This window comes from Sebastes umbrosus, chromosome 8, assembly GCF_015220745.1.
Source record: "Sebastes umbrosus isolate fSebUmb1 chromosome 8, fSebUmb1.pri, whole genome shotgun sequence".
Taxonomy (NCBI): Eukaryota; Metazoa; Chordata; class Actinopteri; order Perciformes; family Sebastidae; genus Sebastes; species Sebastes umbrosus.
The window spans coordinates 31,046,970-31,072,331 of record NC_051276.1 but is presented as its reverse complement, the minus strand read 5'-3'; the positions used below and the strand labels follow the sequence as shown (position 1 = coordinate 31,072,331).

Below are 25,362 nucleotides of genomic sequence, written 5' to 3'. Positions count from 1 at the left end.
TGAAATGATCAAGTGATGACATTTTGGACTAGTTGGCGGAAGCATACAACCACGAGGCGGTAATTCTAGTTTATCCTTTGTTTGAAACTTTGCCAGCTGAGTTTGTGAATACAGATCGGTGCTTAATAGTAATTAGTGCTTGAATTTCAGCAGTCTGAGCTTCCTTGAATGCACCAAACAAAGTTTCCAAATGCTCATAATTGCATGAAAATATAATAATGTAACTTAGGAAGCAGACTGAATATACACTCTGTTGTGTTATAAGCTCAAACCTCTACTGTATATCAGTAATGGTTTTATCCTTCATCTGTAAAGAGCCCGTCAGCCTCGTCTCTCACACTGTCAAAACACATTTTGTCCTGTTAATATAAAATCAGCGTACAATCTGCACGCTGCAGTTTAAACGGTTCCCATGTAAAATTAATCAGCATCCATCCTGTAATGAATCATCCATGGGGCATTAGGGAGTGATGTTGGGGACAGAGGAAGCCTAAAAGGCCAGACGTCAGATGAATTATTCTTTTCATGTTTTTGCGCGAGGCAAATATTAGGACACCTCCTGTTTGAAGTACGTCAGTCCTCTGGCTCTGTTGGACTGGAGATATGGACTTAATAACATCTTCTCCCCCCCAGAGAATTTAAAGTGAGAGATAATAATCTAAATAAGGAACATCTGGATGAATAATAGATAGATTCTGCTGGAAAACTGCTTATTAATTTGCTGGCACATTCACGCGTACAGTAGATACTCATTGTTGACTGTTTTGGATGAGTTTTACTGTCTTAGTTGAATATGAAGTCACAGCGCTTTGAACATATTTATTTTTGAAGGAAATGCATCTTTAAATATATTTAGAAGTTGTCACATTCAGAGATCGTGATGACATATTGTCAGCTCCTCCAGAGGAAAGAGAAGTGTCTCAGTGGACCAGATGTGTTGGAGCTCATTAGAAGCAGGTAGGACGAGGTTTCAGAGACGGTTCCTCCCTGTCAGCTGCCTGCTCACCTGCTTCCTCTCTGTACTGCAGCAAAATGTGGCTGTGAGTTTGTGTTAGTGTGTGCATCATGCATGTGCTCACACTAACACAGTGTGTTCAAAAATATGTCGAGCTGAAATGATTAGATGTCGATCAACAGCTACTTTGTTGTTTAAGAGGATCTGCAGCTTTTCCAGCTTTTCTTTTTCTGATGTGACAGTAAATTGGATATCTGAGAGTTTTCGACTGTTGGTTGAAAAAAAGCTGGACTTATAAATTGTGATGGGCATTTTTAGCCATGCTAGGGGTCTGACAAAGGTGGCTATGTCAGTGAAATTTTGTACAGACATTTGTGTTCCCAGAGGATGGTCCTGCTCACTTTGGTGATCCTCTGACTTTCCATCTAGTCGTGCTACCAGCAGGTTGACATTTTTGTCTTTATGCCCCAGCACCGGCAAAAGCCGTGGCCAGAAGCATTATGTTTTCGGGTTGTCAGTCTGTCATTCTCGTGAATACAATATCTTAGGAAAACCTGGAGGGAATTTCTTCAAAATTGGCACAAGCATCCACCTGGACTCAAGGATGAACTGATAGTATTTTGGTGGTCAAAGAACACTGTGTCCTCACGTCAGTCCCATTCTTGTGAACGCGATATCTCAGGAACACCTTGAAGGGATTTCATTACATTTGGCACAAACAACCATTTGACTCAAGGATGAACTGATTACAATTTAGTGGTCAAAGGTTACTGCGACCTCATAAAGCACGGTTCTTGCAAATTCATATGCTAATTATGACAATTTCACACAGGATATGAGGTATCTGCAGATATATGTGTAAAGCGCTATCTGACTCAGCCTTCAATAATACAACACCTGCAAAAGTAAACAAAAATGTATACCTCATGGCAGCTGCAGCCTGTTGTTTAAGGTAATTACATGCTTATTTAGTTGGTATAGTGCCATATTGACCACGCATAGTATTTTTATGCCTCCACGCTGGCGACAGTCTTGGCCGGAGGCATTATGTTTTCGGGTTGTCTGTCCGGAACGCCTGTAGGGAATTTCCTCAAATTTGGCACAAACATCCACCTGGACTCAAGGATGAACTGATTAGAATTTGGTGGTCAAAGGTCACTGTGACCTCACAACACAAGTTTTCGCCCTCCAGAAGATGATCCTCCAACTTTTCCTCTAGTGCTACCAGCAGGTTGACATTTGTTTTGTGTTTTTTTGCTACATGTTTCAACAATTATTGAATGGATGGCCATGAAAGGTGGTAAAAACTTCCATGTGGCCAAGAGGATAAACTTTAGTGACTTTGGTGATCCCCTGACTTTTCATCTTGCGCCACCAGCTGAAACCCAGGTCCATATTAAATCAATGGTTTTCCAAGTTTGGTTGGAAGAAACTTGATTAGAGCCACGACCTCAACACCATCAAACTAGAGCTGCAATGATTAATCGATTAGTTGTCAACTATTAAATTAATCACCAACTATTTTGATATTCGATTAATCAGTGTGAGTAATTTAAGAAAAATATTTTTGTTAAATGTGAATATTTTCTGGTTTCTTTACTCCTCTATGACAGTAAACTGAATATCTTTGAGTTGTGGACAAAACAAGATATTTGAGGACGTCATCTTAGGCCTTGGGGAATCCACATTTTTCACAATTTTCTGACATTTTAGAGACCAAAGAACTAATCAAAGCCCCGACCTCAACACCATCAAACAGCTTTGGGATTGATTTTGAATGCTGACTGTGAGCCAGCAGGCTTTATCACCCAACATCAGTGGCTCACTACCGGTCTTGTGGGGCTGAATGGGAACAAATCTCTGCAGCCAGATTCAACATTCTTGTGGAAAGCCTTTTGCAGAAGAGGGAGGCTGTTATAGCAGCATATTAAAGCCTCTTGAAGGATATGTTCCAACTATCACATATAGGTGTTGATTGAATTATAAATTGACCTCGTCCGAACACACTGTTACCTTTAAACCGTCAGTCTGATTTATGAAACCGCTGCTTAGCTTGTGGAAGTTTCAAGTCTGTAAGAGGCTGTAGAAGCAGATTTGATTCTGTTTTTCATCTCCTCTGTGTTGTGAATATCACTCCGATGCCATTTCCATCTCTTCTCGTGTAATAGTAAGTGTCAAGGATCTATGTGGATGCATTGATTTTATGACACAGCGTGGAGAAGTCGGTGTTGCTGGGGAGGGGGGGGGGATGAGGAGGGAGGAAGGAAGGTGCTGCTGAGAGAAAAATGAAGAGCGGGAAAGGAGAGTGAGCTTGTGAAGATAAAGATTAATGGCCATTTTGCTCGTGTCACCCACGCTTGGCAGCTACACAGGAGTCATTTAGGGTGTCATCTGTAAATATATGTGCGTGTGTGTGTGTGTGTGTGTGTGTGTGTCTTTGGCTGCAAAATGAACTAGAAGACAAACAAGCTGCTTCGCCTCCACACTGTGTCTGATGAGGATTGATTGTGTGTGTGTTGCTGAGTCGCTGCCTCAGAGTGACTGTTGGTTGGTTTTCACGTGCAGTGTTGTCTCGGCTGAAAACAGATGAATGAGGTTTATTGTTTCTTCTTCTACAAGATGCACACTGACCCACTGATCCTGGATCAGCACGGCTGAAACAGAGCGCATTGTAACTCATGTGATTTCTGTTACGTCTACTTACTACTCCACCAGGATTAGCTCACTGGCGGGCTGAGTAAAGTGTGTGTGTGTGTGTGAGATCACATGAATGTCGTGATTCAGCTTAGTGGTGCTCGGATGATAAGCAGTTTATTATTGTGCCAGTTATCACAGCATTATCCCAATTATACTGATGCACTGATTAGAGCTGCAACGATTAATCGATCAGTTGTCAACTATTAAATTAATCGCTAAAACTATTTTGATAAGACAAAAAGAAAATTCTCTGATTCCAGCTTCTTAAATGTGTCTTAAATTAAACTAAATATCTTTGAGTTGTGGACAAAACAAAGACATTTGAGGAAGTCATTTTGGGCTTTGGGAAACACTGATCGACATTTCTTGCACCATTTTATAGACCAAACAGCTAATTGATTAATCGAGAAAATAATCGACAATGAAAATAATCGTTAGCTGCAGCCCTAGCGCTGATGCTTACTGAGATACTCAAAATCACGTTACAAAATCAAAATCAAAATCATATTCATCACATTGAATAAAATAAATGGCTTTATGATGTTTACAGACCATACATTCATTCAACCTTTTATTTAAATCTCGAGGAATCATTGAGGGCATGCCCTCATTTTCAGTGAGTACAATAAAACTAAATAAATACACATAGAACATAATTAACAAATTACAAGAAGTAATCAGCCAAACGACAATAGAAATATGTTAAAAACAGTCACATTCAAGAGCAAAGTAGTTTGTAATCATGGATTTAAAATCACCTATAGGTACAAATGTGTTTAATTTTAATGTATTTTGTAAACAGTTCCAAGTTTTTGCATCACAACCCCAAAGCAGTTTCCCCAAATTTAGTGTTTGTACGAGTTGAGTAATGACTTAAGGACCAATTTGATAAGGACATGATGTATGATGGCAAGTTGCCATTAAGGGCTTTATAAATAAATAAAAAACAAGCCTATCACATCTTACAAAACCAAAATAAAATACTATAATTTTCAGAAAATATACAACACAATATAGAAGATGTGAATTACACCATTTCAATATTTGAACTTTGCCACAATACAATCATATGGAGATAAATGGGTGCATTAGATAATTGTGCAGCCTTTAAGTAAAAGCCTTTTTCCCTTATTGATTTCTCTTATTGAATCAGCCTCATGCACTCACAGAAGAGCAGATAAAGAGAGGCAGATGAGTCAGAGGCTTTTTAGACAAATGAGATGTGGGTTATTGTTACGATCCCCAAAAAAACAAAAACCTGAATGACAGGGGTTGCTACTGGGAAACTGGTCTGCCTTTCTACATGAATTGACCGCCTCCCAAGTGGGATTCTCCACAAATGACTCCACACTGAACTCCATGGTTTGTGCAGTGAACTATTATTACAAGAGCGACCAACAAAATATACCTGCACAAAGAACAGGTTTATTCATATCCCGGACGAGCCCCCATTTGTTACGTTCCCCAAAAAAAAAAAAAAACTGAATGACAGCGGTCGCTACTGGGAAACTAACAAAAATAAACTGCACACAGAAATAATAATAAAAGGGGTCTCTTGGGTTCTAAAAGGAGACTGTGGGAATATAACTCCCCACTAAATCTACTAAAAATGATAGACCAACAAAAAAGGTATCAAACCCAAATGAAATGTAAGTTGGGAGTCACTGAGAGGGGACACAAAAGAGAAGTAGAGGCTGGCTAAAGATGTGCACACTCAAAAATCTAAACACCACAAAACTACAGAATCACTAAACACAACAGAAACCCAGAGAGCCAACTGAAGGTGTTGACCCTCTGCAAACACACAACCAAATGAGCAGCAGCCAACCTGCTGATATAGCCTCCCAGCCAGGCTGATCATCAACAGCTGAGGGTGATCACAGGTGCCACCAATGGCTCATGATGAGCAAGGCTCAGAGAAACCTGCAGCCCAGATCTGTCATGATCCCTCTGACCATAACAGTTATACAAGTACCCAATGCCCAAACAGTTGAAGTAGTTGACAGCTTCAAATACCTCGGAGTGACAATAAACTCAGGTTTGACCAGCACACCAAAGACTATCAGTCATCCGCTAACCTAAAAGACTTTATAATGCCCCCTCATCTCCTTCTTCTGCTGTACCAGTGCATTATTCAGCCAATCCTACTGTACTGTTCCACCTGCTTTTTTAACTTGCTATCCGTCATTAACCGGGCAAAACTCACACGCATAACCAACACTGCTGACGGGATAATTGGTCTCCCCACACCCAACCTCACAGAGCTAAACAACAAAGCCATTGCACACATTGCAATCTCAGTAGCACAGGACATCACACACCCACTCAATCACCACCTTACCATAATGCCCTGCTCCGGGCACTGGTACAGAACACTGAGGTGCAATAGAGCTTGCTTTGGGAAAAAGCTTGATACCTGCAGTCATAGCAGGCGTCGCTGAATAGGCCTGAGTGTGTACTGCTGTCCGTCGTGTTGTGTGTGTTGGTGTCTGACAAGTGCAGTGCTGTGGAAGAGAATTTCCCCTTGTGGGACAATAAAGTATAAGTCTAAAGTACAGCTAACATCAGGAAGATATTCCTAATAGTATTATGTACATTTAGTGTGCGTGGAAACTTTTTGTGTTGCATTGCGGTGCCTTCTACTTATAGTCGTAAAATGTACGTCCTGCTGGGTTAAATATATATTTTTTTATCTGAAGTGGAGGCTCTGCTTCTGGGTGCCACAGTGATAAAGGTCGTGTTGGCAGCGGTGACATGTGAGGAGCTTAATGACACATATGCATGTTTATACTGTAAGCGAGACATTGCTTCACTGCTTCACTATGTGGAAACGAGCCAGAATACTTGGGCTGTCCTCGACCAAAAACATTCTTAGTCGACTAATGTAGATTACATCGACAGATCCGTAAAACTGAGCTTTTCCACTAACTGTTTACCAGAGATTTTCTCATAAGTCATTTAGCATGAAAAAAGCATAAGAAACGACTAATCGACTAAAGAAACCTAAACAACTGATTAGTCTAATCAACTAAGAGGGTACATTGAGAAAAATAAAATACACAAGAATGCACCAGTACTAACAGAAGGTTAGTCTTGTGTTCAAACCTTCAAGACTTATTTTTCTTAAAACATAAAGGAAAATTCTGCCAGTGTTGAAAGAAAAGCAACACATAGGCGGCACCAATTTTCCCCTGGATTATCTTATTTTTCTACAAACAGAAACGTGTGCCATGTGAATAATTTGAGGGATGATATAATCACATAAATATTCGACATAAAGCTTTAACATGTTTTCCATTTTTGGTATACTGCATGGGAAGTCTTGTTTTATAAAAGCTTCTGTACAACATTTTCTTCATTAAACATCTGATCACGACTGGTAATTCCCAGAAACTGAGAGAATCACAACCACTTCCTGTTGAAACCACTCTACTTTGAGCCACATTTTGACTTTTCGTGCAAAAGAAAGACATGAAATCAGTGTCTGACTTCCCTTTCAGTTTGTTGTTGTGGTCTTGTGCAAAATATTTTCCTGACTTGGCACAAACACACATCACGTACAGTAGAAATGTTCCTCATAATTAACCCGAAGAATTTCTTGTGCATGTTTCTGTGTAACCACATGGTGTGTGTGTATCTGCCTCGCACAGTGTGCATGTGCTTGTGTGTGTCATTGAGTTAATGGAGGGTCTTGGCCTGGGTAATGGAGCCCCTCCCTGCAGGCTGAGCGGATAATTTAATTAATGTCAACCCTCGTTCTATCCTCCCTCCTTCCCTCGTGACTCATCTGTGTTGTGCCTCGGCCTCGCTTTTGGTCACTTGTCCTCATCTGTTCTACTCGTCGACCGCGGCCGCTTCACTCTAGCAGCCACTCACACGTTCATTCATTCACTTTTCTGTATATTTTCTTCTCTGTAATCACACACTAAACACACGGTCCAGAATATTTTAGAAGCAGTTCTCACACAGCCTTCCTCTTCTTCTCTCAAACAGCACAGTCTCTGTGCAGTTCAGCCCCAGCTGATTTATCTTCGCTCAGCTCGTTACTCTTCCTCCCTCGGCTGCGATGCTTTTAATGTTTATGGAGGGAGAGCCATTTGTGGAGTCTCTGTAATGATCCATGACGTAATGGCACCTCCGTGCTCTTCATGAGGGCAATGGACGGGGCACTGAATCAGGCTTGGTTATAGGCTGTAGCCAGGCAGACGTGGTATGATAAGTTGAGGCAATAAGTCAAACTAAGCTTCCTTTTCCTTCCTCAGCGCTCACTGTTTGTTCAGGTCCAGGTTCATTTACTCCTTTTAATTATGTTCCTTATATCAATAAACATCTGCTCTGATTTTCTGTGTGTTTCAGGCGGACTCGCAGGCGGCATAGAGATCTGCATCACCTTCCCCACAGAGTACGTCAAGACCCAGTTACAGCTGGATGAGAAGGCCAATCCACCCAAATACAGAGGAATAGGTGAGCACCATGTGTGAATATGAGAATCGTTTTTAAAAGTGGACCTTCAGCTTCTGCTCTATCATTTTGCCAATATATCGAGCTGAATGTGGGATTTAATAATTATAGTAATTCAGCAAAATCTTTCACCAAAGTTCTTTGAGCAAACATTAATATATTATAAGTTGAGGAGAAACCAAAAAGCTCTGTTTTTTGTTGTTTTGTTCTCAGCAAGACAGCATTAAAAACATGAAAATATGAAACGTAAACCCAATAAAATCCCAATAAAACAACAAGAAAATTAAAGACATTAAAAGAGTAGGTCAACATTGAGGGAACATATACTTATTTAGTATAAATTAAATTAATACCATAGCGAGCCAGCAGCCAGTTAGCTAAGCTTAGCAGAAAGACTGGAAACAACTAGCCTTCCTACCTTCTATCTATCTATATATATCTATCTATCTATCTATCTTCAGTATATTCTGTTCTTCATCTTGTCTCTGTTTCTCTCTCAGGAGCTCATTATCTAATTACCCATCATCCCCAGGTACATTAGGGATTCTGGCAGGCTGTCACTGTGCTTGTTTATATGACTTAGAACAGACCAGTGCACACTCATCATCATCATCCATGCATACCAGGAAACACACACACACACACACACACACACACACACACACACACACACACACAGACACACACAGGATGTGTTACCGTAATGTTGGCTGCAGCTCTGAGGATCGGAGACGATGCTAATGAGAGCTCAAGACAGCTGTTGATTTTTTTTCTGCTCAGTTATGCATTTGGCTTGATAAACCAGAACATGGACGGACGTCTCCAGACGCAAGTTCAAAGAAAAACACCAAGTTTTTTTGGGGAAAAACAACCTGTTGATGAACCACAAGTGAAAGACTGATGTTTCTGGTGTGCTCTTAAGTGTATTCTTTAGGGAATGGCACAAGAGGATTAGTGCACACAAATCATTTAAAAATCATATTTCTACCAAAGAAATTGTTTCTGTTTTTTTTGTTTTTCTTTACACAGTAAATTCATTGAATGTGAAATCTAGTATTAAGTCATTTTGGTCATTTTATAATGTGTGCTTGTGTGTGTTCCTTCAGGTGACTGTGTGAAACAGACGGTTCAGGGTCACGGTGTTAAAGGACTGTACCGAGGACTCAGCTCACTGGTGTATGGATCCATACCCAAATCTGCTGTCAGGTCAGTAAAATAACTAAAAGCATTCTGAAATAGTTAAGTACAGTAGATGTACAAGACTAATACATTTACTCAAGAAAAGGTAACATTTGTTTACATATAATTATACCTATTTAATGATAAAAAAAAACTCAAATGTACTTAGAGACAAATTGTTTGAATATTCAAATTTTCAGTGTTACATGTGATTCCAACTCATTTCTTAAAGGAAGAGATGAGTTCACAGCGTATTCCTCCAATCAGTCAAAATCAGAAATGACTGAATAAAGTGCACAAACAAAGTAAAACCACAGAAATCCTCTGATGAATTTTAGGTGTTATGAAGTCTTATCTATTCATGATGTTTGACCTTTAAAATAAATAGTAGCAGCAGAGCTGATGCACTCTTATTTTGGAAAAATTGTCATCATCATGTAAAACCATTTCTTAAAATAATCTACTTTTTTGCCTTGAATCTTTTATCATTTTACATTTTCTGATATTTTCTTTCTTCTCTTTTTTTTTTAACGATAATTTTTTGGGGCATTTTGGCCTTTATTTGACAGAAGAAAGTGTAGAAATTGGAGAAGGAAAAAAGGGTATGACATGCAATAAAGGTGACAAGGCCGGAATCAAACCTGGGACGTTGTGGCTATATGTTACATAACCACTCGCTGTAACCACTCGGTCACTAAGGCGCTCTGTATTTATACTTTAATAAATATAAAAAGTAGAGCGTGTGTATATGTGTGTGCGCAGTGAAGTCTGGAACAAAATGAGCACTGTTAGCCGAGCCGTTGTTCTCCTACCTGGAACCACTAACTCACACGTTCCAATTATTCTAGTCCATTACCCACATTTCAAGGCATAAATGCCACACTAGCCTTCAGTATAATTGCATTATTCTTTCACAGCAATGACATTTATCTCCAGACAAGTGTGCACGTTGCAGTGCGTGTGCATTCACAAACACAATCACATACACACATGTAGCACAAAAAAAACTCAGTCAGACGCTTTTATTGCCAGGTTTTTGTTCCCCGTTTCATTCTTTCACTCCTTCCCTCCCTCTCTTTCTTTCTGTGAGAGTATGTGTGCGTGTGCGTGTGCGCGCGTGTGTGTGTGTGTGTGTGTGTGTGTGTGTGTGTGTGTGTGTGTGTGTGCGTGCGTGCGTGCGTGCGTGCGTGCGTGCGTGCGTGCGTGTGTGTGTGATGCTGGAGGGTAGAGGCTGTCTGTTGGATGGAGAGACAGGCCCAGCCAGGCGGAGCAAAGATGCCACTCAAACTCAGGCAGGGTCTCAATAGGGGAACAGAGAGGGAGACTTGTGTTGGTACTCTGTCAATGGGTGTGTGTATGTTTATGTACAGTGTGTGTGTGCACATATGAGTGTGTCAGTCAGCCTGCAGCACCCTTTCCAGAGGGAGTCTGACTGCTTTTGTTTCTGCTGTAAGGATGGAGGAAATACGGCACGTAGGAGTGGACTCTTTCTGCTCTCGTCATCGCGACTACATCGTATATAAAAATGCGTATAAGTGGCAACACTGTGCATAAAAATATAACCTGCTGCGTGCAAGTTATGCACATTTTGATCCTCAGCTTGGGGAACAACTGATTTAATACGGCAAAACATGAAAAGGTGAATAAAAAAATTAAAGATGACGGAGAGATTGAAAGCCGTTGAGATGGAAACTGTTAGATTTGATTTATGGCACTTTCCCACTGACCACCGCTTCCCCTGAGTCGTTTGTTCGATCCAATCTCTTCTTACTTCCTCTCTCTTCCATCCCCTCCCCCCTTTGTACCGCTCCTTCGCTTCTTTCTCCCCCCATCCCATTAACTGATTGCCTGTGCACCATCATGCTCCATGCAGCCTGCTGGAGGGTTTGTCAGGGAGGTATGAGAGGGACAGACAAGAGAGCCTTTGACCTTCCCCTTCGTCCACATCTACGTCCCTCCTCTCTTTCTGTCCGACTCTTCCCTTTCTCCTTCACCTCCTCTTCTCATCAGCACAGCTGACCTTGTAGAAAAGACCCACTAATGAAGATTGGGCAGCACTCCGCTGTCTCCTTCATCTCCGACTGTGGATGTCGGCCAAAAAACACGACGTGTCACATTCCAGAGGCGAAGTTTAGTCCACTTGTTAAATGAGTGGGGGAGGATCTGCAGAGTAAATTGGCACAGGAGCAGCCTGACAGTGGCATATTTTCTCTCCTGGAGCTTTTAACGAATAGCGTTTGTTTCACAAGGTTAGTTATTAAGTGCAGGCTAAGAAAGCTGCAGGAAAGTACACTTTTTTTATTTCCTTTCAAAGCTCAAAAGCTGTTAGTAAGAGGTGTGCATAAAGAGAGAGACGAATGGATTCATTTTTTGTGTGTTTGTTTGTTCCTGCTCGACAGTGGGAGTCAGTTAATTGTGTGGAGAGCCTTCAAACTGAAATCTGTGTGAGGAGTGAGACCGAGGAGCAGATGTGGAGGGTTAATGAGCAGAGGAAAATGTTGCGATAGAAAGGCAGATGGGGAAGAAAAGCAGAGTATAAGAGATGAATCCTGTTAGACGGCAGGTAGACGGTTCGACGAGAGAGGAAAACAAAGCATTCATCAAGACCAAGTGTCTGTCCTCCCCCACCTTTTTGCTAAATGTACCGGGCAGCGTCCTCCCTTCGCCACAATTCAATTCCATCTATAAATAACCTTTCTTGTAAAGGGCTCACTGGCACAACATTTTGTGATTGCAGAGATAAATAAAACCACACCTCTTTGTCTGTCTGGGCTGGCTTCCATGGCAGCTGTTGCTGGTCATCGTCGGTTACTGAGACGCTTCAGTTTATTGGTGCATCTTTGATGAGGATGCAGGAAGGACAATAAAGAAAAAGCACCTTCAGCAGTTTGTCTAAAAATCTGAGGTGGACGAGAGTTTCTCGCCTTGAGGTGCATCTGTGGTTCGGATTTTATTTGTGTCAGAGAGTCGCCGAGTGGAAACGTCCTCCTGTACTACCTGCTTTCTGCTGATGAGTAGCAGCAGAATTATCTTTCTCTTTTATTCATTTACTTGATCATTTTTACACTAACTGTAAGATGATCTTGGGGTGATTAAAGCTGCATTAATGGTTTAATATGTTGGCCTCTAAAGGAGTGAAATGGAGTGCTAACAAACAAGAGCATAGTCTCAACCACAAAATAAACTTATTGTCACGACTGGCAATGCAGAGAAATAGGGACTGGACCCAGATGCAGATAGCAAGATGAATTCAGTGGTTTATTTTCAAAAGCTTACAGTGATCAAGAGTCTAAATAACAATGGATCCAGCTGGCTGGTAACAAGAAACTGCATAGCAATGATTATGATCTAACGACACAAGCAGGTGAGGTAGTATATGAACTGGTATGTGTGGAGAGTGGCTGACGAATGAATGAGATGCAGATGAGGAGGAGGAGGGTGGGGTAAGGAGAAGTAGAGCTGATGAGGGAAATGGCAACAGGTGTGTAGGAGGTGGGGGAGGTCAGGTGAGCATAGCAAGAGAGAGTGAGGCCATCTGGTGGACGGTTAGAGGACGGCAGCTCCGGGGAGTGAGAGGAGGGTACATGAAGCAGCTCTTTAGCCCCTCACCAGTAGCTCCCTGTGCCTTTCACACAAAATCATATGGAAATTAATGTTATTTTTTAACATTTTAATTTATCATTGTTGAAGGCCTAAAGTAATTCTTACTTTCTCCAACTGTAAAAATATGTAGCCTATACACCTAATTATAAAAAAAGTTTGAACAATGTTGGAAAAAAAAGTCTGGAAAAAATTTCTGAAAACAAAAGTTAGAAAAATGTTGGAAAACAAAAGTATGAAAAAATTTCCGTAAAAAAAAAGTTTGAAAAAAGCTGGAAAATAAAGTCTATACAATGTCTGAGAAAAGGAAAAAAAAAGTTAGAAAAATGTTGGAAAACAAAAGTTAGAAAAATGTTGGAAAACAAAAGTCTGAAAAAATGTTCGTAAAAAAAAAAGTCTGAAAATGTTGGAAAAAAAAATCTGGAAAAAATGGCTGAAAAAAAAAGTATGAAAAATGTTGGAAAATAAAGTCTAAACAATGTCTGAGAAAAGGTAAAAAAAAAAAAAAAAAAGTTGGAAAAATGTTGGAAAACAAAAGTCTGAAAAAAATGTCTGTAAAAAAAAAAGTCTGAAAAAAGTCTGAAAAATGTCTGAAAAAAAGTCTAAAAAGTAAAGTTTGGAAAATGCTGGGAAAAAAAGTTTGGAAAATGTTGGAAAACAAAAGTTAGAAAAATGTTTGAAAACAAAAGTCTGAAAAAATGTCTGTAAAAAAAAGTCTGAAAATGTTGGAAAAAAAAGTCTGGAAAAAAAGTCTGAAAAAAAAAGTTTGAAAAATGTTGGAAAATAAAGTCGAAACAATGTCTGAGAAAAGGTAAAAAAAAAAAAAAAAAGTCTGAAAAAAGTCTGTGAAAAATGTCTAAATAAAGAGTTTGAAAAAAGTTGGGAAAATGTTGGAAAAAAAAGACTGAAAAAAAAGTTAGAAAAATGTTGGAAAACAAAAGTTAGAAAAATGTTGGAAAACAAAAGTCTGAAAAAATGTCCGTAAAAAAAAAAGTCTGAAAATGTTGGAAAAAAAAGTCTGGAAAAAAAGTCTGAAAAAAAAAGTTTGAAAAATGTTAGAAAATAAAGTCTAAAAAAGTATGAGAAAAGGTAAAAAAAAAAAAAAAAAGTCTGAAAAAAGTCTGAGAAAAATGTCTAAATAAAGAGTTTGAAAAAAGTTGGGAAAATTTTGGAAAAAAAAGACTGAAAAAAAAGTTTGAAAAATGTTGGAAAACAAAAGTCTGAAAAATGTCCGTAAAAAAAAAAGTCTGAAAATGTTGGAAAAAAAAGTCTGGAAAAAAAGTCTGAAAAAAAAAGTTTGAAAAATGTTAGAAAATAAAGTCTAAAAAAGTCTGAGAAAAGGTAAAAAAAAAAAAAAAAGTCTGAAAAAAGTCTGAGAAAAATGTCTAAATAAAGAGTTTGAAAAAAGTTGGGAAAATTTTGGAAAAAAAAGACTGAAAAAAAAGTTTGAAAAATGTTGGAAAACAAAAGTCTGAAAAATGTCCGTAAAAAATAAAGTCTGAAAATGTTGGAAAAAAAAATCTGGAAAAAAAGTCTGAAAAAAAAAGTTTGAAAAATGTTAGAAAATAAAGTCTAAAAAATGTCTGAGAAAAGGTAAAAAAAAAAAAAAAAAGTCTGAAAAAAGTCTGAGAAAAATGTCTAAATAAAGAGTTTGAAAAAAGTTGGGAAAATTTTGGAGAAAAAAAGACTGAAAAAAACGTTTGAAAAATGTTGGAAAACAAAAGTTAGAAAAATGTTGGAAAACAAAAGTCTGAAAAAATGTCGTAAAAAAAAAATCTGAAAATGTTGGAAAAAAAAGTCTGGAAAAAATGTCTGAAAAAAAAAGTTTGAAAAATCTTGGAAAATAAAGTCTAAACATTGTCTGAGAAAAGTTAAAAAAAAAAAAAAAAGTCTGAGAAAAATGTCTAAATAAAGAGTTTGAAAAAAGTTGGGAAAATGTTGGAAAAAAAAGACTGAAAAAAAAGTTAGAAAAATGTTGGAAAACAAAAGTTAGAAAAATGTTAGAAAACAAAAGTCTGAAAAATGTCCGTAAAAAAAAAAGTCTGAAAATGTTGGAAAAAAAAGTCTGGAAAAAAAGTCTGAAAAAAAAAGTTTGAAAATAAAGTCGAAACAATGTCTGAGAAAAGGTAAAAAAAAAAAAAAGAAAAATGTCTGAGAAAAATGTCTTAATAAAGAGTTTGAAAAAAGTTTGAAAAATGTTGGAAAAAAAAAGACTGGAAAAAAAAGTTTGATAAATGTTGGAAAAAAAAGACTGAAAACAAAAGTTAGAAAAATGTTGGAAAACAAAAGTCTGAAAAAATGTCCGTAAAAAAAAAAGTCTGAAAATGTTGGAAAAAAAAGTCTGGAAAAAAAGTCTGAAAAAAAAAGTTTGAAAAATGTTAGAAAATAAAGTCTAAAAAAGTCTGAGAAAAGGTAAAAAAAAAAAAAAAAAGTCTGAAAAAAGTCTGAGAAAAATGTCTAAATAAAGAGTTTGAAAAAAGTTGGGAAAATTTTGGAAAAAAAAGACTGAAAAAAAAGTTTGAAAAATGTTGGAAAACAAAAGTCTGAAAAATGTCCGTAAAAAAAAAAGTCTGAAAATGTTGGAAAAAAAAATCTGGAAAAAAAGTCTGAAAAAAAAAGTTTGAAAAATGTTAGAAAATAAAGTCTAAAAAATGTCTGAGAAAAGGTAAAAAAAAAAAAAAAAGTCTGAAAAAAGTCTGAGAAAAATGTCTAAATAAAGAGTTTGAAAAAAGTTGGGAAAATTTTGGAAAAAAAAGACTGAAAAAAACGTTTGAAAAATGTTGGAAAACAAAAGTTAGAAAAATGTTGGAAAACAAAAGTCTGAAAAAATGTCCGTAAAAAAAAAATCTGAAAATGTTGGAAAAAAAAGTCTGGAAAAAATGTCTGAAAAAAAAAGTTTGAAAAATCTTGGAAAATAAAGTCTAAACATTGTCTGAGAAAAGGTAAAAAAAAAAAAAAAAGTCTGAGAAAAATGTCTAAATAAAGAGTTTGAAAAAAGTTGGGAAAATGTTGGAAAAAAAAGACTGAAAAAAAAGTTAGAAAAATGTTGGCAAACAAAAGTTAGAAAAATGTTAGAAAACAAAAGTCTGAAAAATGTCCGTAAAAAAAAAAGTCTGAAAATGTTGGAAAAAAAAGTCTGGAAAAAAAGTCTGAAAAAAAAAGTTTGAAAATAAAGTCGAAACAATGTCTGAGAAAAGGTAAAAAAAAAAAAAAAAAAAGTCTGAGAAAAATGTCTTAATAAAGAGTTTGAAAAAAGTTTGAAAAATGTTGGAAAAAAAAAGACTGGAAAAAAAAGTTTGATAAATGTTGGAAAAAAAAGACTGAAAACAAAAGTTAGAAAAATGTTGGAAAACAAAAGTCTGAAAAAATGTCCGTAAAAAAGAAAGTCTGAAAATGTTGGGAAAAAAAGTCTGGAAAAAAAGTCTGAAAAAAATGTCTAAATAAAGAGTTTGAAAAAAGTTGGGAAAATGTTGGAAAACAAAAGTCTGAAAAAATGTCCGTAAAAAAAAAAGTCTGAAAATGTTGGAAAAAAAAATCTGGAAAAAAAGTCTGAAAATAAAAGTTTGAAAAATGTTAGAAAATAAAGTCTAAAAAATGTCTGAGAAAAGGTAAAAAAAAAAAAAAAAAGTCTGAAAAAAGTCTGAGAAAAATGTCTAAATAAAGAGTTTGAAAAAAGTTGGGAAAATTTTGGAAAAAAAAGACTGAAAAAAAAGTTTGAAAAATGTTGGAAAACAAAAGTTAGAAAAATGTTGGAAAACAAAAGTCTGAAAAATGTCCGTAAAAAAAAAAGTCTGAAAATGTTGGAAAAAAAAATCTGGAAAAAAAGTCTGAAAAAAAAAGTTTGAAAAATGTTAGAAAATAAAGTCTAAAAAATGTCTGAGAAAAGGTAAAAAAAAAAAAAAAAAAGTCTGAAAAAAGTCTGAGAAAAATGTCTAAATAAAGAGTTTGAAAAAAGTTGGGAAAATTTTGGAAAAAAAAGACTGAAAAAAACGTTTGAAAAATGTTGGAAAACAAAAGTTAGAAAAATGTTGGAAAACAAAAGTCTGAAAAAATGTCCGTAAAAAAAAAATCTGAAAATGTTGGAAAAAAAAGTCTGGAAAAAATGTCTGAAAAAAAAAGTTTGAAAAATGTTGGAAAATAAAGTCTAAACATTGTCTGAGAAAAGGTAAAAAAAAAAAAAAAAGTCTGAGAAAAATGTCTAAATAAAGAGTTTGAAAAAAGTTGGGAAAATGTTGGAAAAAAAAGACTGAAAAAAAAGACTGAAAAAAAAGTTAGAAAAATGTTGGAAAAAAAAAGTTAGAAAAATGTTGGAAAACAAAAGTCTGAAAAATGTCCGTAAAAAAAAAGTCTGAAAATGTTGGAAAAAAAAGTCTGGAAAAAAAGTCTGAAAAAAAAAGTTTGAAAATAAAGTCGAAACAATGTCTGAGAAAAGGTAAAAAAAAAAAAAAAAAAAGTCTGAGAAAAATGTCTTAATAAAGAGTTTGAAAAAAGTTTGAAAAATGTTGGAAAAAAAAAGACTAGAAAAAAAGGTTTGAAAAATGTTGGAAAAAAAAGACTGAAAACAAAAGTTAGAAAAATGTTGGAAAACAAAAGTCTGAAAAAATGTCCGTAAAAAAGAAAGTCTGAAAATGTTGGGAAAAAAAGTCTGGAAAAAAAGTCTGAAAAAAATGTCTAAATAAAGAGTTTGAAAAAAGTTGGGAAAATGTTGGAAAACAAAAGTCTGAAAAAATGTCCGTAAAAAAAAAAGTCTGAAAATGTTGGAAAAAAAAATCTGGAAAAAAAGTCTGAAAAAAAAAGTTTGAAAAATGTTGGAAAATAAAGTCTAAACATTGTCTGAGAAAAGGTAAAAAAAAAAAAAAAGTCTGAGAAAAATGTCTAAATAAAGAGTTTGAAAAAAGTTGGGAAAATGTTGGAAAAAAAAGACTGAAAAAAAAGACTGAAAAAAAAGTTAGAAAAATGTTGGAAAAAAAAAGTTAGAAAAATGTTGGAAAACAAAAGTCTGAAAAATGTCCGTAAAAAAAAAAGTCTGAAAATGTTGGAAAAAAAAGTCTGGAAAAAAAGTCTGAAAAAAAAAGTTTGAAAATAAAGTCGAAACAATGTCTGAGAAAAGGTAAAAAAAAAAAAAAAAAAAGTCTGAGAAAAATGTCTTAATAAAGAGTTTGAAAAAAGTTTGAAAAATGTTGGAAAAAAAAAGACTAGAAAAAAAGGTTTGAAAAATGTTGGAAAAAAAAGACTGAAAACAAAAGTTAGAAAAATGTTGGAAAACAAAAGTCTGAAAAAATGTCCGTAAAAAAGAAAGTCTGAAAATGTTGGGAAAAAAAGTCTGGAAAAAAAGTCTGAAAAAAATGTCTAAATAAAGAGTTTGAAAAAAGTTGGGAAAATGTTGGAAAACAAAAGTCTGAAAAAATGTCCGTAAAAAAAAAAGTCTGAAAATGTTGGAAAAAAAAATCTGGAAAAAAAGTCTGAAAAAAAAAGTTTGAAAAATGTTAGAAAATAAAGTCTAAAAAATGTCTGAGAAAAGGTAAAAAAAAAAAAAAAAAATCTGAAAAAAGTCTGAGAAAAATGTCTAAATAAAGAGTTTGAAAAAAGTTGGGAAAATTTTGGAAAAAAAAGACTGAAAAAAAAGTTTGAAAAATGTTGGAAAACAAAAGTTAGAAAAATGTTGGAAAACAAAAGTCTGAAAAAATGTCCGTAAAAAAAAAAAGTCTGAAAATGTTGGAAAAAAAAGTCTGGAAAAAATGTCTGAAAAAAAAAGTTTGAAAAATCTTGGAAAATAAAGTCTAAACATTGTCTGAGAAAAGGTAAAAAAAAAAAAAAAAAGTCTGAAAAAAGTCTGAGAAAAATGTCTTAATAAAGAGTTTGAAAAAAGTTTGAAAAATGTTGGGAAAAAAAAGACTGGAAAAAAAAGTTTGAAAAATGTTGGAAAAAAAAGACTGAAAACAAAAGTTAGAAAAATGTTGGAAAACAAAAGTCTGAAAAAATGTCCGTAAAAAAGAAAGTCTGAAAATGTTGGGAAAAAAAGTCTGGAAAAAAAGTCTGAAAAAAATGTCTAAATAAAGAGTTTGAAAAAAGTTGGGAAAATGTTGGAAAAAAAAGACTGAAAAAAAAGTTAGAAAAATGTTGGAAAACAAAAGTTAGAAAAATGTTGGAAAACAAAAGTCTAAAAAAAATGTCCGTAAAAAAAAAAGTCTGAAAATGTTGGAAAAAAAAGTCTGGAAAAAAAGTCTGAAAAAAAAAGTTTGAAAAATGTTGGAAAATAAAGTCTAAACAATGTCTGAGAAAAGGTAAAAAAAAAAAAAAAAAGTCTGAGAAAAATGTCTTAATAAAGAGTTTGAAAAAAGTTTGAAAAATGTTGGAAAAAAAAAGACTGAAAAAAAAGTTTGAAAAATGTTGGAAAAAAAAGACTGAAAACAAAAGTTAGAAAAATGTTGGAAAACAAAAGTCTGAAAAAATGTCTGTAAAAAAGAAAGTCTGAAAATGTTGGAAAAAAAAGTCTGGAAAAAATGTCTGAAAAAAATGTCTAAATAAAGAGTTTGAAAAAAGTTGGGAAAATGTTGGAAAAAAAAGACTGAAAAAAAAGTTAGAAAAATGTTGGAAAACAAAAGTCTGAAAAATGTCTGTAAAAAAAAAAGTCTGAAAATGTTGGAAAAAAAGTCTGGAAAAAAAGTTTGAAAAATGTTGGAAAATAAAGTGTAAACAATATCTGAAAAAGGTAAAAAAAAAAAATCATATGGAAATTAATGTTATTTTTTAACATTTTAATTTATCATTGTTGAAGGCCTAAAGTAATTCTTACTTTCTCCAATTGTAAAAATATGTAGCCTATACACCTAATTATAAAAAAATATATATATATTTCAGTCAACTAAAATGTGCATCATAGCCTACGTACGTCTTCGTCTTATCCTCTAATTTTGCCAAACTTTAATAGCGCAATAGGCTTCCAAATCCCAAAAAAAGAAAAGACTTGGAGGACAATAGAGAATTTAATAGTGCATGGACACATTCGACGACAAAAAAGTAATTGAAAGACATTTCCTGAACAAGCACACAACATTTTCTGAAAAGCCAGGAGGAGCTTCCGTCCAAATCTCCTGAGATGTTTCTTCAATGTCCTGCCTCTCATTTGCACTCTTGTCCTCACTGCATTAGACTTAATAGGCTGTGTGGTTCAAATATGTTTTGCGGCTCCAGACAGATTTTCTTTTGGCCAAAAATACTTCTTTTGAGTAAAGTTTGCTGACCCCCGGGCCCTGAGGGAAGTGAGCAGGAGCTTGAGAAACGGACAGAGAGGCAGGACAAGCAAACAACGAAGACACCAGAAAGTCCTCATGACACTTCTTGTTATTCCTGCCTGCCATGTTAGACATTATATCTGACTAAGTTGTGTTTAAGATGTGTTTTTATAGCTTCCAGGATTTTAAACAAAAGTAGGTAGTTGAATATACGGCACTAACATGTCAGAGATGTACTGAGGTCAAAGGTCATCCACTTTTCGGAATACAAGAATCTACAATAATGTCTTTTTTTCCACAAAAGTAATTATTCTTCACTTGTCTTGCATCAGTCCTCTGTTAACTTCTCCCATAATTCCCCGGCTGCTGGCTCTACTCAGGTTCGGGGTGTTTGAGTTCCTCAGCAACCGCGCGAGAGATGAGTCGGGTCGGCTGGACAGCACCAAAGGCCTGCTGTGCGGGCTCGGAGCCGGCGTCATGGAGGCTGTTCTGGTGGTCTGTCCCATGGAAACGATCAAGGTTTGTTACCAACTGATCTCTGGTCAGATTTCTGATTTCATTTGTTTGATAGTTTAGTGTCAGCAAGCCAGAATATTCAAGTACTTGAACTTGTGATTTTTGTACAATAAGCATATAGAAGATATGATCCACAGAATAAACATAGTGCTGTTTTTCTAAGACATCTGCTACGTTTCGTTAGAAGACTAAACATTTTACAGGTTTCACCACCTTGTGCGTCTCTCTTCTCTGTAATAGCAAAGCAACATTTCCTGTTTTGGATAACTGATCCTTTTTTTTATCTCCCAAGGTTAAATTCATTCATGACCAGACTTCAGCCAACCCCAAATACAAGGGCTTCTACCACGGAGTCAGAGAGATTGTCAGGGTTCAAGGTAAAGACCGGCTGCACTGCATGTAATTCATCTGACACCTACTGGTCAGACGGGATAATGCAGCTGAAAACACATCATTAATTGTTTACTAAATGTATGAAGAACATAATAAATTAACATACTTATCTTGTCTTACCAGGAATAAGAGGGACTTACCAGGGTCTCACTGCCACGGTCCTTAAACAAGGCTCCAACCAGGCGATTCGGTTCTACGTGATGACCTCTCTCAAGAACTGGTACAAAGGTCAGTGTGCACGAGGCTGCATGTGTTTATTTATTAGTGTAAGAGATATTAGAACAAGAGACCATCACTGCTGATGGGCTGAGATGTATGTTAGAAGTAGCTCCTGTATAATTTAGACTTTCATGACATGAATTAGGACACAGTGTGAAGATTAATACTGTATAGTGCTCCAATGGAATCGGGCAACACCTATTGTTCAGTACCAGGACTAAGTTCACTGTCACTGACTCCTCTGTTACTTCCTTTCACCAGGTGATGACCCCAACAAAGCTATGAACCCCTTGGTGACCGGAATGTTTGGAGCTGTAGCTGGAGCAGCCAGCGTCTTTGGAAACACCCCGCTAGACGTCATCAAGACACGGATGCAGGTATGATAGTACAATATGGTGGACGTTATAAAGCACAGGGTTTTCTGGTGTTTTTAACTCAAACTTGTCAAGTTGTTGCCACTTTCTGATATTGATTGAATAACAATAATGTCTTTCTTTTCATTCCAAAGGGTCTGGAAGCACATAAATATAAAAGCACGATGGACTGTGCTGTAAAGATCCTGAGATATGAAGGCTTGAAAGCGTGAGTACAACTCCACTTTGTTTTAGTTTGTTTTAGTTTAGCTTTGGTTTCACAGCAGATAGATTTTATCACAGCGGGCCTCTGCTGCTTTTTCAGCTTACTAGTTATGTTGTGATAGGAAACATCTACTGGCTTTAGTTCAACTCTATTATTAATCGTATATATAATACAGTAAGCCTACAGGATTAAATCTGCAAATATTTACCCCCAGACACCTAGTGAAGATGTATTTATTTATCTACAAAGCACACCAATCCAAGGGATAACATGTTAAAGTGAGAAAACTTTCCAACATGGTCCCAAGATGTAAAAGACATAAAAAAATAAAATCTTATAAACCAAAATTTTGAAATTTTGTTTCATGGCTATATAATAAATGAAGAATATTTGCCCTGTTTTTCTGAATTAACAAGATTATTATCTAGGTAATTCTGAAAAAGTAATTATCTCATTACTTCACAAAAATAGAGCGGATTTTTTATTTAGCATGAAAACTTTTCTCAGAATTACCAAGAAATTAATGCATTAAGCTTCTATAATATATATATTTTCCTGTTTTGTATTCACCCCTCTCTCTGTCTTTGTGTCCGTCTGTAGTTTCTATAAAGGGACAGTTCCTCGGCTGGGCCGAGTGTGTCTGGATGTGGCCATAGTCTTCATCATCTATGAGGAGGTGGTGAAGGTCCTGAACACGGTCTGGCAGACGGACTGACCTGCTGGACAAACGGAGAGGGCGGCTGCTTCCTGCTTCCTGCTTCCCAGGCATCAGACACAGATCTGAGTTTCACACACCTCTTCTGCATCATAAAACCAGCAGTTGAGGAGGGTGAGACAGAGAGCTGAACTCAGATCAGTGTCATATGCTAACCAGGAAGTTCAAGCGCTCGTAGAAGAGAAGAAAGAGTGTCGCCAACATCTGGACAGCTGGACTGTATGCAGAGCACTGAGACAAGGGTCAGTTTCACAAGTGGGATTATAACGTTAGCCAAATAACTGTGAAAAAAGATGCTTCCTCCTCGAGATCCATCATTTCTAAATGTGAAACCTGAATATTAGGGTACAACAACATTTTTTTGCAGCCTTTTTTCCAGTTATCTGGTTCACTCTCTTGTAAACCTGCTTTGTAAAACACCCTTCGTCAGTGAAGAACTTTATTTCTAGTCATTCACAGCTGTTTTACTGATGTTTACTGCTGGATTTTCTTGAGTTAGTTGCTCTCTGGCTCTCTAATATGGTTTTAAATCCAGAAAAAGAGGAGCCAGACTGCAGCTGGTTGCAGTTTACAGTCACATAAACTGCTTCCATAACTATAAGCCTTTTAATAGAACGATTTTACATTTAGAATAATGCTAATTATTTTTTATACAGCGTAGATTCTAATTTAGTTTATTACCAGCATTATAGTTTTATTGTAAAGTATAATATATATTTTATTCCTGTGCCAAATGCCGAACCTGTTATACTATGAAAGCGTGTTCGTGGTAAGAACATGCAAAAGTAGCCTAATGATCTTAACGAGAGAAAATATTATATTGTGACAGACTTTATAAATGTATTTATTGAAAGTTGAATGTTGAATGTCTACACGGTTGAGGGATTATTTGCTTGTGCCACTTGTGTCAAGTTGTTTCTGTGATCAGGTCTGGGTGTAAAGGTGTTTTTAAGATGTTCTATTGCTGTATTTCACTGTGAGTCTAATGACACTGAGTCATACAGGCCAAGTAACCTCAGACCTTTTTCCTCTTCAATGGAAGCACTCACATCCTAACATGAGGTTCCTACAGTACCACTTGATGGTTATTTGTCTAATGCTTACGTCAGAAGCAGGTTTTAACCTCCACAAGATAATTAATTGGAACACAAAGAAGAGAAATATCGTTCTGTTATACACATTTATGTTAATTTTTTTTCAGGAAATCACTCGTGGGTGGAACTTCTCACATTTGGTAGACATGATATATCACCGGTCACTGCTTCATTCACTGTAAAGGGGTCACCCGCTAAAAAAGGGGTTGGGAATCACAATCTGTTCACATCTATTTCTAGTGCCGTTCTGTTTCATTCAGGGTTTGTTTTTACTTCTCACTCGTGCCTTTTTGCTGTTGGTGTGTTTGTTGGTGAATGCTACTTGAGAAATATCTATTATCCACTTGTTAACCCGGAGATTTCTGTGGTCCAGTCGTGTTGTTTTTCTAATAACAAATGATTATGAAAACAGTCGTAATCTGTCTGTATTACTGTGATAATTGTATTAAAAATACTGATGGATCATGATTCTGAAATATAATGTTGAATTTTTTTCTGTTTGACCAAACAAAATGTTTCTTACTGCCAAATAGCCAAGAGAAGATGTGATTGTTATAGCAAATCAATGTGTGTGATGAACACCGTCCCGTCCATTTGTCTGTGCTTAATGTCACGTCCTTTGTTGTACCGGGGTAGGGGTGGTTTCAAAACTCATTAAAACAAGCATCTGAAAACTTGAAAGCACGCAGCCTGGTTTTTGTTTTTAATCCTCCCTCTCTGGTTCGTCTGTTGTTCTGCCCTTTTGGTTACAACAGATCACGTTGGGACAAACCATGGGGGGCAGGTAGGGGAGCGATCCAACAGGGAGCTCTTTGTTCCACTGTTGGCTGATGCTCATGTAGAGTGGTTCAACTATCCATCTCTCTCTCTCTCTCTCTTTCTCTTACACTCTTTCTCACACACATACACACTTCATATCCGTGGTGCCCCAGTGTGTTTGTTGTGAGAAGGAATGCACGGCTCTCTGCAGAAGACAGGAGTGAGGACAGCATGTAGAGGACATGTTGGCCTGAATGAGGAGGTGTGGACTTTACTGAAATATTATGTGTGTGTGTGTCAGTGGTGGAAGAAGTACTTGGATATTATATTAAGTAAAAGTCAATCATATCTAAATTTCCTTGAGTAAAAATGCAGAAGTTTTAGCATCAAAATATCACTTTAATGTTGCAGCTGGTAAAGTGGGACTAATTTAACTGTTTTACATACTACTGGGTAGTTTAATCTATAATAATACGTCATAATTTCTTTGTTGATTAGATTTTGTATTAATAGTCTGAATCTGCAAAGTAACGAAAGCTTTAACCCTCATCATACTAACCTATTTAACATACAAAGACTACCGACTGGGGTCCCCAAGAATAAACTACTGTAACAACCATCATAGGAAAATGTTAACTTCTCAAAACATTATTAGTTATGTATTTAATGTCATCTGAAGAAGAAAAACATGTTTTATTATTTTAGGAAAGTTACAGGTTATTTGCATATTGTGTAAAATGAAAGTGCCCCTAGCCCCCTGATAGATAGATAGATAGATAGATAGATAGATAGAAAGAAAAATAGATAGATAGACAGATAGATAGATATATAGACAGATAGATAGACAGATAGATAGATAGATAGATAGATAGATTGATAGATAGATTGATAGATAGATAGATAGATAGATAGAAAGATAGAAAGATAGATAGATAGATAGATAGATAGATAGATAGACAG

At 36.0% G+C, this 25,362-nt stretch overlaps 1 protein-coding gene across 1 annotated transcript in view; it reads left to right on the top strand.

Moving 5' to 3' along the window:
- The window catches only part of si:dkey-178e17.1 (tricarboxylate transport protein B, mitochondrial), a 31,718-nt gene extending 7,394 nt beyond the window's left edge, over positions 1–24,324 (top strand). Inside the window, exons 2-9 of the mRNA XM_037778717.1 lie at positions 8,009–8,116; positions 9,220–9,319; positions 20,508–20,646; positions 20,936–21,020; positions 21,160–21,264; positions 21,517–21,632; positions 21,764–21,837; positions 22,435–24,324. Of these exons, the coding sequence (XP_037634645.1) occupies positions 8,009–8,116; positions 9,220–9,319; positions 20,508–20,646; positions 20,936–21,020; positions 21,160–21,264; positions 21,517–21,632; positions 21,764–21,837; positions 22,435–22,549 (842 nt within the window). The 3' untranslated portion in view covers positions 22,550–24,324. The remainder of the gene's footprint in view (positions 1–8,008; positions 8,117–9,219; positions 9,320–20,507; positions 20,647–20,935; positions 21,021–21,159; positions 21,265–21,516; positions 21,633–21,763; positions 21,838–22,434) is intronic.
- The last annotated feature ends 1,038 nt before the right edge of the window (positions 24,325–25,362 follow it).